Source organism: Pristiophorus japonicus, chromosome 13, assembly GCF_044704955.1.
Source record: "Pristiophorus japonicus isolate sPriJap1 chromosome 13, sPriJap1.hap1, whole genome shotgun sequence".
NCBI classification, from domain to species: Eukaryota; Metazoa; Chordata; class Chondrichthyes; family Pristiophoridae; genus Pristiophorus; species Pristiophorus japonicus.
This window is the reverse complement of record NC_091989.1, coordinates 69617614-69634358: the sequence shown is the minus strand read 5'-3', so window position 1 is coordinate 69634358 and position 16745 is coordinate 69617614. Positions and strand designations below refer to the sequence as shown.

The following is a 16745-nucleotide window of genomic DNA, read 5'->3' as shown; positions in this document are numbered from 1 at the left end:
ACCTTCACCCTGTATACACCAGAGGGTGCTGCTGCTGGAGACCCAAGGGTCACCTGTACACTGCAGGTAACCAAGTATAAAAGGGAGCTCACCTCTTGGTGTCCTCACTCTAGGAGCTGCAATAAAGGACTAAGGTCATTACACTTCAAGTACTATAACCTTACCTTGTGGAGTCGTTAGAGAGTGCTTGCATACACAATAGATTGGTAAATACATCGCTCAGTAAAAACACCTTGAATGGTTGTAGTGAATCTAAGCATTTGCTCACAAAAGCACAAAGACGTTATACAAATAATCAACTGCGGTTATGTTAATGAACACATTGGTGTAAAACCTTTTTCAGTTCTTACTGGACTTTTACAAGTAAGCTTAAGGGAGCAGTTTGCTACCAGGATTTACTCATATCGCTGTACCATTCATGGTCAGCAACATAGCCATGTTTAGCCAATCAAACTCGCAAGTGAGGAAACGATACCATGAAGTGACCATAGGAATCTCATTTTAAGATAACGTATTGCTCTCCAATCAGCCCACATCCTGGAGTCCTCCTACGCTACACAGAGTTTCGACAGAGAGGATGCACATCAACCAGTCCCCAGGCCCCTGCGACCAGCTATGAAGAAATACACGGTGGGGCGGGGGGGGGGGGGCTGGATGTCCTGACCTTTGAGGTAATGGCAGAAGACAACACTCAGCAAGCCACAGAGCTGAAACCACATCCTGGCATCTGGTACATACACACCAACGTGCATTGCTTGGAGTCGGACCAGAGATGGCGAGCAACTTAAAAAGAACAAGCTCACAATCCTACTCAATAACCATTCGAATGTCCCACATCAGCACAGTATGGAAGGGTGATGTAACGTACCAGCAGACAGATCGGCCAATCAGTAAATGGTCATCTTGAGTGGAAATATTTTTTTAAAGAGACAAATAATGAAGCACTGCAAGCGACATAGGAAAATAAAAGTCAACAAGTTCAAGCTTTTTCTTGAACAATTAGATTCTCATTTGCTAAAATGTTACTGTACTTGCTCTTAAACTACCTAAATAGGGCAGCAGGAGGAAAATGGGAGGGGTGTGGGGGTTGGGAGTGAAGGGTTGCAAAATTCGTGGGAGAACCCCCCCCCCAGTGTTTGAACTCATTGGAAAGGAAATTTAATTTGGAACTATCTACCAAAAGGTTTGAGATCCTAAAGTGCACATGGAAGAAACTACAAACTTTAATCGAGTGTGGGATTTTACAAAGCAGATTGAGTTTGTGTGGGCAGGGCTAAGAACTAAAGGAACTATCCTTCAAAGAAGCCGGTTTTGAGTACTGAAGCTGTCTGGGGTATTGAAACTAAAGCAAATTATCTGGAGAATTGTGGATACTCGAAAATCCTTCTCCCCAGGAGACATTAACATAGCAACAATTAACCCAGAGATAGCTAACCATCACCCCGATCTGGAAAAACCATTCCAGCGCATACATAATGGCACGTCCAACCTGCATGAAAACCCCAACTACAGTCAGACACTGCAAATACCAAAGCTAATATTTCCATCAAGAAACAGATTTAGAAGATCGACACATCCGAGACAGGTTTACATTTAATGAGCCCGCCAAAATATGACAAAGAAATATCAAGCCACCAAAATTAAACAAAGAATCCGGGCTGATTTGGCGCGAAGATTAGAACAGCTCCAAAGGCCCTACTTTAACAAAGGGTATGCTTTGCTTAGGTTACTGCCTCAGAAGACACTGCTAAGGACGCTTAGCAGAAGGTATGCACACAGCAGCCTAGCATCATAGAGCATCAAGGAGGGAGACCAACCACCGTAGCAGTTTCTTTAACTGATTTCTCCAGCCTCGACGTACTGCTATCGAAAAGGAAGGAAGAACATCACCATCGCAGCAGCAACCGACCACAGCCAATGTGATACCATTAAAAGCACCGCGATCGACCAACTTCAAAACAAAACTCCACAAGGAAGAAACCAAATAACTGAAAGTTTCCACACTACAACCTAGGCCTGACTACCAACAGGTGAAAACATTACCTAAAAAGACTTTGAAACCTATTTCTAAGGAAAGAAAATGGGTATTTACCCCATAAGTCTAAAACGCGCCCTACCGCATCAGCAGACACCACCCAATTGAAGGTTGCGCAGTAAGAAGTCTTCTCTGACGTTGGGGGTACAGCAAGCAGAACCTACAGAATCCAGCGAATCCCAAAATCACAAACCACCGCTAACTACCAGTAAATAATTGGTAAGCATAGTCCCTGTTTGCCCTGGTGTCTAATCCAGTCAGTGTTAGGTATTGGGAGGTGGGAGGTGTATTATTCACTGTAACCCCTTTGAATGTGTGATGTACTGTTCTTTATTTGAGTAAATATAAGTTTGACATTGTATTTTCTTGTCTTTAATAAAACCAATGTTCTTTTGCACCAAACCAGTTGTCTCTTGCACTTTGTCACATCCCCAAATAAATCCAGAGTCTAGAACACGGAGTGGGAGCGATTCGAACCGCTCAGAAGGTCAGAGGTGAACCTGACCCCCACACCACCCCCTACAGGAGTAAAGTATCGAACCAGAATCCAAACTCCGTGATCCAGATGGACAGTGATATTTGTGTTTAAAATCTCCTTGGTTTGTGGAGGGAACGCTGGTGAGGCCATATTTACCACCCATTCTTTGCCCCAAGCTGTTGGTGGGCCACTTTCTTCGCCAGTTGTTTCCACAAGATTGATTCCTGGGATGAGAGATTCCCGTTTGTTGTCTTAAGAGGAGAGATTGTGCAGAATAGGCCCATACACTCTGGAGTTTAGAAGAATGAGAGGTGATCTCATTGAAACATACAAGATTCTGAGTGGGATTGACAGGGTAGATGCTGAGAGGTTGTTTCCCCCTGGCTGGAGTGTCCAGAGCAAGGGGGGCACAGTCTCAGGATAAGGGGCAGATCATTTAAGATAGAGATGAGCAGGAATTTCTTCATTCAGAGGGATGTGAATCTTTGGAATTCTCTGCCCCAGAGGGCTGTGGATGATGAGTCTCTGAATATATTCAAGGCTGAGATAGATAGATTTTTGGAGTCTAGGTGAATAAAGGGATTATGGGGATCGGGAGGGAAAGTGAAGTTGAGGTTGATGATCAGCCATGATCTTATTGAATGGCAGAGCAGGCTTGAGGGGCCATAGGGCCTACTCCTGCTCCTAATTCTTATTCTCTTATCCCTTACAATGGGGTGGCTTGCTAGACCACTTCAGAAGGCATAAAGTGTCAACCGTGTAGAGTAGGACTGGAGTCACGTACTGGCCTGGCTGGGTAATGGGGGTGGGGAGGGAAAGAGAGATTCCCTTTCCCTGAGGGACATTAGTGAACCAATTGTTTTTTTATTTATCTATTTATTTTAGAAACGACAATCTGCCAACATGTATGCTCATCTGTTCTGATGCCAGCTCATAATTCAGATTTATTGAATTCATTGAATGTACAGCTCATTGGGTAACAGAATATAACATAAATCAGCACAGACCATGACTCCAGTCATACAAACCATCCTTATATACTTAGTATCAGATGTGGCTCAGAGGGCAGCACACTCACCTCAGACAGAAGGCTGTGGGTTCAAGCACATAAAAAAAATCTAGGCCGACACTCCAGTGCAGGGCTGAGGGAGTGCTGCACTGTCGGAGGTGCCGACTTTCAGGTGAGACGTTAAACCGAGGCCCCGTCTGCTTTCTCAAATGGACGTAAAAGATCCCATGGCACTAGTTTGAAGAGCAGGGGAGTTACCCCCAGTGTCCTGGGCCAATAGTTATCCCTCTATCAAGATTGCTGTTTGTGGGACCTTGCTGTGCACAAATTGGCTGCCGCTTTTCCCACATTACAACAGTGACTACACTCCAAAAGTACTATATTGAAAGCGCTTTGAGACGTCCAGTGGTCGTGAAAGGCGCTATATAAATGCACGTCTCTTTTTTCCCTATCCCTTACCTTTTCCTCCTACAGTCATCGATCCACTCTTTCATCACTGCACGATAAGTCTCTAAATCAATAGAGACGTCCTTGTTATCCGGGTCCAGCATGTTGCACAAATCCTCCAGGCCACTGTCCTCCGAGCTGCGGCTCGTGGTGTGTCGCAGGTAGTCCACGATCTTCAAAACAGCCACTTTCCCTGCAGGAAGCAATGGGCCCAAAGCTTGTGTTAATGTGGAACATCGTTCACTTTGCTGAGATTACACGGGCTCAAACTAACCACACTCAACACGGGATTACCGGACATGGCGAGAAGTCGGCAGCCCAGACATTCCAGCTTTCCCAGAGGGATGAACTATGCAGGTGGCAGCGTCATCAAAGCCCACCCGCTCCACTCCCCCTCGTGAGTTAGGATCATAGAACAGTACAGCACAGAAGGAGGCCATTCCACCCATCGAGTCCGTGTCGGCTCTTTCGAGGAGCAATCCAGTTAGCCCCACTCTTTCCCCATATTGATGCAATTTTTTCTCCTTCAAATATTTATCCCATTCCCTTTTGAAGGCTACTGTTGAATCGGTTTCCATCACCCTATCAGGTCGTGCATTCCAAATCCTAACCACACATTGGGTAAATAAGTTTTGCCTCATCACCTCTGGGTCTATTGCCACTGACCTTAAAACTGTGCCCTCTGGCTATTGACCCTTCAGCCATTGCAAACAATTTCTCCTTATTTATTCTATCTAAATCTTACAACATTTTAAACACCTCTATCAAACCTTCTCTTGGCCTTCTCTGCCCCAAGGAGAACAATTGGACCCCCCCACCCCCCCATTGCAGGTGATTTATAATTCTCCAAAGGATGGACAAAGACTTGCCCATAGAAAGTGGCAAAGTCTGAATGCCAGTTAAGGCAGAGACCAAAATGTGACCCGCTGAATGGGCTCCAACACTGCTGCTACAGTGGAGACTCCTCGGTCACCTTCCATAGCAATAGCTGTTCAATATTCTAACAACAGTCACACGAGTTTACTAATGTGGAGCATATCGCCCTCTCCTGGTAGAAACACATGAAAGAAGACATCACTGGTTTTCAAAACTGCCTGATACATTATTACAAGGGAAAACAACAGAAGCATCACCGTGTTTAGACCATCGTACTTGTCATTCTAGACCATTAATTAATAAAAATTAGGAACTGCGAGACAAAGACACCAAGGCCCATCTAGTCGGCCATCCACCATCCTGAGAGTCATAGGATACAATAATGACTAATCACGGCATAAGAACATAAAATAGGAGCAGGAGTCGGCCATTTGGCCCCTCGAGCCTGCGCCGCTATTCAATAAGATCATGGCTGATCTGATCTTGGCCTCAGCTCCACTTTCCCGCCCGAGAAGAAATTTCTCCTCATTTCCGTTTTAAATGGGCAACCACTTATTCTGAAACTATGCCCCCTAGTTCTAGATTCCCCCACGAGGGGAAACACCCTCTCTGCATCTACCTTGTCAAGCCCTCAGAATCTTATACGTTTCAAATGGCAACTAGTCTCTATCAAGGAGCCCACAACAGACCCAGACACGAGAGGAAAACCCCCAGTGGAACAGTCGCCTGTTCCTCCCAAGCTCGCTACACTCACCACATGTCATGCCTCAAATTACATAGAATGTACAACACCGAAACAAGCCACTCAGTCCAACCAGTCCATGCAGGTGTTTATGCTCCACTTGAGCCTCCTCCAGTCCTTTCTCATCTAACTATCAGCATAACCCTCTATTCCCTTCACCCTCATATGCTTGCCTAGCCTCTCCTTATTCACTTCAACCACTCCGTGGTAGCGAGTTCCACATTCTCACCATTCCCTGGGTAAAGAAGTTGCTTGTGAATTCCCTTAGGATTTCTTGGTAACTACCTTATATTGATTGCCTCTAGTTATGCTCTTCCCCACAAGTGAAAACACTCTCTCTGTATCCACTCTATCAAAACCTTTCATAATTTTAAAGATCTCTAGTAGGTCACCCCTTAGCCTTCTCTTTTCAAGAGAAGAGACCCAGCCTGCTCATCCTTTAGTCGTATATTGTATCCCAAAATTATCTGAATGGTAAAGGTTTTACCTCTGTGCCTGATGTCACAAGCATAGAAAATAGTGTCCAGCAAATCTTCCTCGCAGATCAGACTCGTATCTTCGACACTTTCCATTCTGTTCGGCACTGCAGGCTCGTTTACTTCGGGAAAATAGTGAAAGATTGAACAGAGGATACAGCTTTAGTCAAGTGTCACCGTCACACTTGTAACTCAGTGTGTTTACCTTTCTAGTTTAATGTTCCATTTAGGAGTATTCTTTTATATATATTTTGCTAAATGCCAACATTTCCTCAGTTAGTTTCTTTAGAACAACAACTTGTATTTAGATAGCCCTTTTAATGTAGTGAAACGTCCCAAGGTGCTCCACAGGATTATTATTGAAATAAAAATTGACACCGAGCCACACAAGTAGAAATTGGTGCAGGTGACCAAAAGCTTGGTCAAAGAGGTAGGTTTTAAGGAGCATCTTGAAGGAGGAAAGAGAGGTAGAGAGACGGAGAGGTTTAGGCAGGGAGTTCCAGAGCTTGGAGCCCAGGCAACAGAAGGCACGGCCTCCAATAGTTGAGCAATTATAATTGGGGATGCTCAAGAGGGCAGAATTAGAGGACCACCGCTATCTCAGGGGGGGGATTGGGGGCTGGAGGGGATTATAGAGATAGGGAGGGGCGAGGGCTATGGAGGGATTTGAAAATAAGGATAAGAATTTTGAAATCAAGGTGTTTCTTAACCAGGAGCCAATCTAGGTCAGCAAGCACAGGGATGATGGGTGAACGGGACTTGGTGCAAGTTAGGACACAGGCAACAGAGTTTTGGATCACCTCTAGTTTACGTAGGGTAGAATGTGGGAGGCCAGCCAGGAGAGCGTTGGAATAGTCAAGTCTAGAGGTAACAAAGGCATGGATGAGGGCTTCAGCAATTGATGAGCTGAGGCAAGGGCAGAGACGGGCGATGTTATGGGGGTGAAAATAGGCGGTCTTAGTTATACTGCGAACATGTGGTCAAAAGCTCATTTCAGGGTCAAATATGATACCAAGGTTGCGAACAGTCTGGTTCAGCCTCAGACAGAAGCACATTAAATTAACATTGTGAGGGTAAGTCAGTGCACGTACATGTACAATTAGGCAACAGAATAAAGACCTCAGTTTCACTTAGTTGAATGTAAATCAGTTCTTTCTTTAACGGTCACATTAGTATAAATGATTTGCCCATCAACGCTGATATCCCAATATCATACTGTAATATTTAATGCAGTAATTAATAAATCCATCCCACAGGCAATGCACATTTGTGCAAAGTCAAATATACAGTTCTTTTTAACTGGCAGAGAGTCACGTGTCAAAATCTTTCAACATGATGAAAGTATCCCAACCTTTTCAGCGAGCCACCGATATGGTCGTCTAGTGGTTACGGTACTGGACAATCAAGCTAGAGGTTGAGATCTCAAATCTTACCATGGTAAGCTGTGAAAATGAATTCTGTGAAGTAGCTTGGGAGATATTAAGATTGTGATGGGCGCTATTTAAATGCAGGTTTTCTCTAAAGAAAACTGGGTTCTTTAGTTATAAGTTGAATGCTTTTGACTTCTGTACACTAGAACCCAAATCACACTGCAGGCGACAAAATTCCACCCTCCACAAATGAAAACATTAAAGCGATAACACATGCCAACTTCCCCTTTATCAACTCACCGCTCGTCTCGGCCAAGGATAGTTTCTTTGCCACAGGAGATTGCGGTCTGTGCAAGCAGGTGTAGAAGCTGAAGCTAGTGGAGTTAACTGGACTGCATGCAGCGCTGCAGTCATCACTGGCCAGTATACGATGCTCAATATTAATAATGGCCGAGTGTGGATGGCTCAGAATGGCCACATTCCTTTCACACTCACTAACTGGTGTTGAGCAGTTCTGAGCTCTGCAGGAATGCAGGGACTTGGAGGCCATGTCTCCAATCGAGCTGACGACTGTGCAAGGCTTTCCTCCTGGATTTCTTGGTTGACCTAATGAGGTTTCAGGGGATAATATGCAATTACCAACTGCCTGCTTCATTGTATGATTTTCCACTGTTCTATTCCGCAGAATCACTTCCATATTCTTCCTGACGCTGGTCTGAGGGCTCTCAAAGTTTCTGGATCGAAATTTAGGGATTTTCAACGTAGGATTCGATACCTCATCCCTCCTCTGAATGGTTTGGATTTTTCGGCAAATGCTTTCCACTGGGTTATGGCGCTTGCTACTCATGGCCTTGTCTGGTCGAATATCTTGCTCTTGCACATGGAAGTGTCTGGAAACAACAGCAAAATGAAAAGCTATTTCTAGACCATATATACGCACAAACATAGGAAAAATCAAAATTTACTAAAACAAACAATAGGATTGTACAACTTGAATCGAGAGATGCATGTTGATAGGTGTCAGCCGTGGCTCAGTGGGCAGCACTCTTGCCTCGGAGTCTGAAGGTTGTGGATTCGAGTCCCACACTAGAAATTGAAGCATAAAATCTAGGCTGACACTTCAAATGTAGCAACGAGGGAATGCTGCATTGTCGGAGGTATCGGCTTTCACTCGAGATGTTGAAGCAAAACCCCTTCAGGTGGACGTAAAAGATCCCGTGACACTATTTCGAAGAGTAGAGAATTCTCTGCATCGTCCTAGCCAATGTTTATCCATCGACCAACATCACCAAAAACAGATTATCTGGTCATTGTCTCCTTGGTGTTTGTGGGAGCTTGCTGTGCTCAAATTGGCTGCTGCGTTTCCCACATTACAACACTGACTACACTCCAAAAAATACTTCATTGGCTGTAAAGCGCTTTGGGACATCCTGAGGTCATGAAAAGGGCTATATAAATGCAAGTCTTTCTTTTCTTTATTAGCAGTGATGAAAAATTAAGAGGAAGTAACTATGGAAACGTATCACAAACAGTAATTATTTACAATAACAACTTGTATTTATATAGAACCTTTAACAAAGTAAAACGTCCCAAGGTGCTTCATAGGAGCATAATAAAACAAAATTTGACACGAGCCACAAAGATTAGAAAGATGACCAAAAGCTTGGTCAGAGGTGGGTTTTAACAGGTATCTTAAAAGGAGAGAGAGGTAGAGGTAGAGAGGCGGAGGGGTTTAGGCAGGGAGTTCCAGAACTTAAATCCTTGGCAGTTGAAGGCACAGCCACCAATGGTTGAGCGATTATAATCAGGGATGCTCAAGAGGTAAGAATTAGAGGAGCGCAGACATCTCGGAGGGTTGTGGGGCTGGAGAAGATTACAGAGATAGGGAGGGGCGAGGCCATGGAGGGGTTTGAAAAACAAGGCGTTGCTTAACCAGGAGCCAATGTAGGTCAGCAAGCACAGGGGTTGATGGGTGAACGGGACTGGGTTAGACAGACAAGAATGGAACAACATTTTTCTTTGAAGCTTTCTGGAACCACTTCCTTTATCAAACACTAGAGCTGATGGACTAGGATAATAATGAAAGGAAACTTTAATTGGGGACAGGGGCTGCATATAACAAACACACAGACTAAATAATCATCGGCATAGATTTGGGGATTTAACTAATGAATGGTAGATGTCATTTAATGTTGACAAATGCAAGGTGATGGGGACTGTAGAAGGTTGAGCAAGTAGTGGGAATTTTTATTTTTTACAAACTCATTCTCAGGATGTGGGCATCGCTGGAAAGTCAGACTTATTCCCCATCCATACTTGCCCTGAGAAGATGGTGATGGACCTCCTTCTTGAACTGCTGATAGTAGTGTGATTCAACAGAGTGCCTAACAGTTAAACGTCAACCACATTGGTGTGGGCCTGGAGTCACATAGGCCAGACCAGGTAAGGATGGCAGCTTTCCTTCCCTAAAAGGACATTAGTGAACCAGTTGGATTTTATAACAATCCAACAACTTCATGGTCACTTTGTATTTCCATATTTGACTTAAAAAAGCCCAACTGAATTCAAATTCGCAATCTGCCATCCATGGTGGGATCTGAACTGGTTCTGTGGATTATTAGTCCAGGTCTCTGTTGAACAGTAATCTACATGGCAATCATGGCCTCCCCGACCTGCGAGAGAACAGCTCCACAGGTCAGGCTATAAAAGAGCTGGAGCACCGGGCCGTGGAACGTCGTGGCCCGCCCCCCCACCCCCGACCCGACCTATGAGAGAACAGCTCCGCAGGTCGGCAAGTAAGAAGAGCTGGAGCAGCGTACCACTTCAACCTCCAGCGCAAGCTGCTCCAAGTGTACGATGATTTTGAGATGGGTGACTTGGTGACGTCAAAACCTTGGTCGCCGTTTTGGAGTGTGGGCAGGAACATCGGCAGGGCCCAGGTACAGAGGAGTGGGAAGGTCAGGGCGGATGAGTAGCGAATGCTTGTGGTGAGATGCGGTGAACGTTTGTGGCGGAGGAGCAGCAAGAGATCATGGCGGAGGTGCGACAGATGAGGGTACAGGGCCCAGAAGAGGCGAGGGCCCAGGGGCAGCACAGGCCAGCCCACACTGCGATATGTGTGCGCACTAGGTCTGTGCAGCAGAGCAGGTCTCCAGTCGTCCTGGTTAACCCTTGCCACTGGATAAAGGCCTAGCTCTATCAAGCCCGTGTGGTGGCTGGTGTGCAGCGATCACCACGTTAAAAAAATCCACGCACAGGCATCTTCCACCCCCTCAACTGGAGTTCAGGACCGGAACATCAGGTCCTTCATCGAAACATCTGTGAGCTCGTGGAAGCAAGTCATCCTCGTTCGAGGGACTGCCTATGATGATGATGACATGGCAATGGAGGAAGTGCATCCGGGAGGGCGCTGAGCACCGACTTTCATCGCCAAGGGCATGCAGAAAACAAGCACAGGCAGCAGAAAGAGCGTGCGGCAAACCAGTCCCACCCACCCGTGCCCTCAATGACTATCTGCCTCACCTGTGACAGAGTTTGTGGTTCTCATATTGGACTGTTCAGTCACCTAAGAACTCATTCTAAGAGTGGAAGCAAGTCCTCCTCGTTTCTGAGGGACTGCCTATGCTGATATAATGATGATCCTGGTAAATACATCAGTGAAACCATCAACTCAGTGTAAACAGCAGTAAAAAAGACAAACAATATCTTGGGCCGTTCAAGCAGAGAGACAGAATGCAAGTCCCAGTGGGTAACAAACTTGTATAGGGCACTGAAACAGCCTCACAGGTGTACAATGTAGAAATCTCATCACCGTGTTACAATAGCTTGCATTTATCTAGCGCCTTGAGCATTAAATAAAGCCCATAGGCTCTTCATAATCAAAAAATTGGATACGAAGCCAAAGGAAGAGATATTAGATCAAAAGCATGGTCAAAGACTAGGGTTTAAAGCAGATTTTTAAAAGGAGAAAAGGGTGGGTCGTGGGAGAGGGATTTAAGCAGATGTTGGTAGTGGAGAAACGGCGGCAGAATGATCAGCAGAACGATCCTGGAAGTTCAGGCAGAGGAGAGTGAGGCCCAATAACACATGATATGGTCCAGCCAGATCTGGTGATGGATGGCTAAGTCCATTGTGCACTAAATATACTCTGGTCCAAAAACTAGAGCCAAGCCTTTCAATACTTCTACATTCAAAGGGTGGTAGAAGTTTGGAAATCTCTTCTGCAAATGGCAATTGATCCTAGGTCAATTGTTAATTTTAAATTGGAGATTGATAGATTTATGGTAACCAAAGGTATGAAGCGATATGGGGCAAAAGTAGGTATATGGAGTGAGGTCATGGATCAGCCATGATCTCATTGAATGGTGAAACAGGCTCGAGGAACTAAATGGCCTACTCCTGTTCGTATGTAAATCAGGAAATCAAGATCACATTTAAGCTTTCGGGATTCTAAAGATAACGGAATTAAATAAACTGACATAAATGCAAACATGGGAGGGAAAGGGGAAGGGGGGTGGGAGGGAAGGGGGGGGGGGGAAGAGGGGAGGGATGGAAAGGGGGAGATGGGGGAGGGAAGAGGGAAGCAAGGGGAGGTGGGAGGGAGTAGACGCGGTGGGGGGGGGGGGGGCGGGGGGAAGAGAAGGGGACATAACATAACAGGAGTAGGCCATCTAGCCCCTCGAGCCTGCTCCGCCATTCAACAAGATCATGGCTGATCTGGTCATGGACTCAGCTCCACTTACCCGCCCACTCCCCGTAACCCTTAATTCCCTTATTGGTTAAAAATCTATCTATCCGTGACTTGAATACATTCAATGAGCTAGCCTCAACTGCTTCCTTGGGCAGAGAGTTCCACAGATTCACAACCCTCTGGGAGAAGAAATTCCTTCTCAACTCTGTTTTAAATTGGCTCCCCTGTATTTTGAGGCTGTGCCCCCTAGTTCTAGTCTCCCCGACCAGTGGAAACAACCTCTCTGCCTCTATCTTGTCTATCCCTTTCATTATTTTAAATGTTTGTATAAGATCACCCCTCATCCTTCTGAACTCCAACGAGTAAAGACCCAGTCTACTCAATCTATCATCATAAGATAACCCCCTCATCTCCGGAATCAGCCTAGTGAATCGTCTCTGTACCCCCACCAAAGCTTGTATATCCTTCCTTAAGTAAGGTGACCAAAACTGCATGCAGTATTCCAGGTGCGGCCTCACCAATACCCTATAGAGTTGCAGCAGGACCTCCCTGCTTTTGTTCTCCATCCCTCTCGCAATGAAGGCCAACATTCCATTCGCCTTCCTGATTACCTGCTGCACCTGCAAACTAACTTTTTGGGATTCATGCACAAGGACCCCCAGGTCCTCTGCACCGCAGCATGTTGTAATTTCTCCCCATTCAAATAATATTCCCTTTTACTGTTTTTTTTTCCCCCCAAGGTGGATGACCTCACATTTTCCGACATTGTATTCCATCTGCCAAACCTTAGATCATTCGCTTAACCTATCTAAATCTCTTTGCAGCCTCTCTGTATCCTCTACACAATCCGCTTTCTCACTAATCTTTGTCTCATCTGCAAATTTTGTTACACTACACTCTGTCTCCTCTTCCAGGTCATCTATGCATATAGTAAACAATTGTGGTCTTAGCACCGATCCCTGTGGCACACCACTAACCACCGATTTCCAACCGGAAAAGGACCCATTTATCCCGACTCTCTGCTTTCTGTTAGCTAGCCAATTCTCAATCCATGCTAATACATTTCCTCTGACTCCGCGTACCTTTATCTTCTGCAGTAACCTTTTGTGTGGCACTTTATCGAATGCCTTTTGGAAATCTAAATACACCACATCCATCGGTATACCTCTATCCACTATGCTCGTTATATCCTCAAAGAATTCCAGTAAATTAGTTAAACATGATTTCCCCTTCATGAATCCATGTTGCGTCTGCTTGATTGCACTATTCCTATCTAGATGTCCCGCTATTTCTTCCTTAATGATAGCTTCAAGCATTTTCCCCACTACAGATGTTAAACTAACCAGCCTATAGTTATCTGCCCCCTTTTTTTTTTTATAAACAGAGGCGTTACATTAGCTGCTTTCCAATCCACTGGTACCTCCCCAGAGTCCAGAGAATTTTGGTAGATTATAACGAATGCATCTGCTAGAACTTCCACCATCTCTTAATACCCTGGGATGCATTTCATCAGGACCAGGGGACTTGTCTACCTTGAGTCCCATTAGCCTGTCCAGCACTACCCCCCCTAGTGATAGTGATTATCTCAAGGTCCTCCCTTCCCACATTCCCATGACCAGCAATTTTTGGCATGGTTTTTGTGTCTTCCACTGTGAAGACCGAAGCAAAATAATTGTTTAAGGTCTCAGCCATTTCCATATTTCTCATTATTAAATCTCCCTTCTCATCTTCTAAGGGACCAACATTTACTTTAGTCACTCTTTTCTGTTTTATATATCGGTAAAAGCTTTTACTATCTGTTTTTATGTTTTGCGCAAGTTTACTTTCGTAATCTATCTTTCCTTTCTTTATTGCTTTCTTAGTCATTCTTTGCTGTCGTTTAAAATTTTCCCAATCTGCTAGTTTCCCACTAACCTTGGCCACCTTATACGCATGGGTTTTTAATTTGATACTCTTTTATTTCCTTGGTTATCCACGGCTGGTTATCCCTTCTCTTTCACTGGAATATATTTTTGTTGAGCACTATGAAAGAGCTCCTTAAAAATCCTCCACTGTTCCTCAATTGTGCCACCGTTTAGTCTGTGTTTCCAGTCTACTTTAGCCAACTCTGCCCTCATCCCACTGTAGTCCCCTTTGTTTAAGCATAGTACGCTCATTTGAGACACTACTTCCTCACCCTCAATCTGTATTACAAATTCAACCATACTGTGATCACTCATTCCGAGAGGATCTTTTACTTGGAGATCATTTATTATTCCTGTCTCATTACACAGGACCAGATCTAAGATAGCTTGCTCCCTTGTAGGTTCTGTAACATACTGTTCTGAGAAACAATCCTGTATGCATTCTGTGAATTCCTCCTCAAGGCTACCCCGTGCGATTTGATTTGACCAATCGATATGTAGGTTAAAATCCCCCATGATTACTGCCGTTCCTTTTTCACATGTCTCTATTATTCCCTTGATTATTGCCCGCCCCACCGTGAAGTAATTATTTGGGGGCCTATAAACTACGTCCACCAGTGACTTTTTCCCCTTACTATCTCTAATCTCCACCCACAATGATTCAACATTTTGTTCATTAGAGCCAATATCGTCTCTCACAATTGCCCTGATATCATCCTTTATTAACAAAGCTACCTCACCTCCTTTCCCTTCTTGTCTATCTTTCCGAATCGTCAGATACCCCTGTATGTTTAATTCCCAGTCTTGGCCCCCCCTGCAACCACGTTTCTGTAATGGCCACCAAATCATACCCATTTGTAATGATTTGTGCCGTCAACTAATTTATTTTATTTCGAATGCTGCGTGCGTTTAGGTAGAGTGTTTTAATACTAGTTTTTAAACCATGATTTTTAGTTTTGAGCCCTCCTGCAGCCCCGTTATATTCATACATATTGTCCCTTCCCATCACCTTGTGGTTTACACTTACCCCAGTGCTACTCTGCTCTGTTGCCTCCTTTCTTGGGGTCCTGTTCATCTGAGCTCTCACCCACTAACTAGCTCAGAGCCCTCTCCTGGGTTCCGAATACTCCTTGCATTGAGGCACCGAGCTTTCATGCTTGCCTTTTTATTACACTTTGACCATTTAGAATTTTGCTGTACAGTGGTCCTTTTTGTTTTTTGCCTTGGGTTTCTCTGCCCTCCACTTTTACTCATCTCCTTTCTTCTTTTGCTTTTGTCTCCATTTTGTTTCCCTCTGTCTCCCTGCATTGGTTCCCATCCCCCTGCCATATTAGTTTAACTCCTCCCCAACAGCACTAACAAACACTCCCCAGAGGACATTGGTTCCAGTCCTGCCCAGGTGTAGACCGTCCGGTTTGTATTGGTCCCACCTCCCCCAGAACCGGTTCCAATGCCCCAGGAATTTGAATCCCTCCCTGCTGCACCACTGCTCAAGCCACGTATTCATCTGAGCTATCCTGCGATTCCTACTCTGACTAGCTCGTGGCACTGGTAGCAATCCTGAGATTACTACTTTTGAGGTCCTACGTTTTAATTTAGCTCCTAGCTCCTTAAATTCATCTCATAGGACCTCATCCCTTTTTTTACCTATATCGTTGGTACCAATGTGCACCACGACAACTGGCTGTTCACCCTCCCTTTTCAGAATGTTCTGCACCCGCTCCGAGACATCCTTGACCCTTGCACCAGGGAGGCAACATACCATCCTGGAGTCTCGGTTGCGGCCGCAGAAACGCCTATCTATTCCCCTTACCATTGAATCCCCTATTACTATCGCTCTCCCACTCTTTTTCCTGCCCTCCTGTGCAGCAGAGCCAGCCACGGTGCCATGAACTTGGCTGCTGCTGCCCTCCCCTGATGAGTCATCCCCCTCAACAGTACCCAAAGCGGTGTATCTGTTTTGCAGGGGGATGACCGCAGGGGACCCCTGCACTACCTTCCTTCCACTGCTCTTCCTGTTGGTCACCCATTCCCTAGCTGGCTGTGGACCCTTCACCTGTGGTAAGACCAACTTGCTACACATGCTACTCACATCATTCTCAGCATCATGGATGCTTCAGAGTAAATCCACCCTCAGCTCCAATTCCGCAACGCGGTCTGTCAGGAGCTGGAGGCGGATACACTTTCCGGACACGTAGTTGTCCGGGACACCGGAAATGTCCCTGAGTTTCCACATGGTACAGGAGGAGCATATCACATGACTGAGCTCTCCTGCCATGACTTAACCCTTAGATACACTTAAATTGGCAACAACAATGCTAACGTTTACTTACTGTTATAGAAGAGAAAAAAAAACTACTCACCGATCACCAGCCAATCACTTACCCCTTGGCTGTGACGTCAACTTTCTATTTCTTTCTACTTTTTTTTTGCCTTCTCCCTGTAGCTGCACAATCTGGGCCTTTATAGGCTTCTCACCGAACTCTTTGTCTCGCTGCCTTTTGTAGGCCTCAATGCACCCTGGACTGTTGCCGCCTCCTCCTCGACGCTGCCCGAACTCGCCGCGGAGTGGGGGGGGGGGGAAGGGAGGGGACGCGGAGTGGGGGGGGGGGGGGGAGGGAGGGGACGCGGAGTGGGGGGGGGGGGGAGGGAGGGGACGCGGAGTGGGGGGGGGGGGGAGGGAGGGGACGCGGAGTGGGGGGGGGGGGAGGGAGGGGA

At 45.6% G+C, this 16745-nt stretch overlaps 1 protein-coding gene across 1 annotated transcript in view; it reads right to left on the bottom strand.

Annotated features, from left to right (window-relative positions):
• Nucleotides 1-8280, bottom strand: part of lrmp (lymphoid-restricted membrane protein) — a 165995-nt gene extending 157715 nt beyond the window's left edge. The window contains exons 1-3 of the mRNA XM_070896766.1: nt 7734-8280; nt 6075-6185; nt 3982-4162 (exon numbers count right to left, since the gene is read on the bottom strand). Of these exons, the coding sequence (XP_070752867.1) occupies nt 3982-4162; nt 6075-6185; nt 7734-8280 (839 nt within the window). The remainder of the gene's footprint in view (nt 1-3981; nt 4163-6074; nt 6186-7733) is intronic.
• Nucleotides 8281-16745: the final 8465 nt, after the last annotated feature.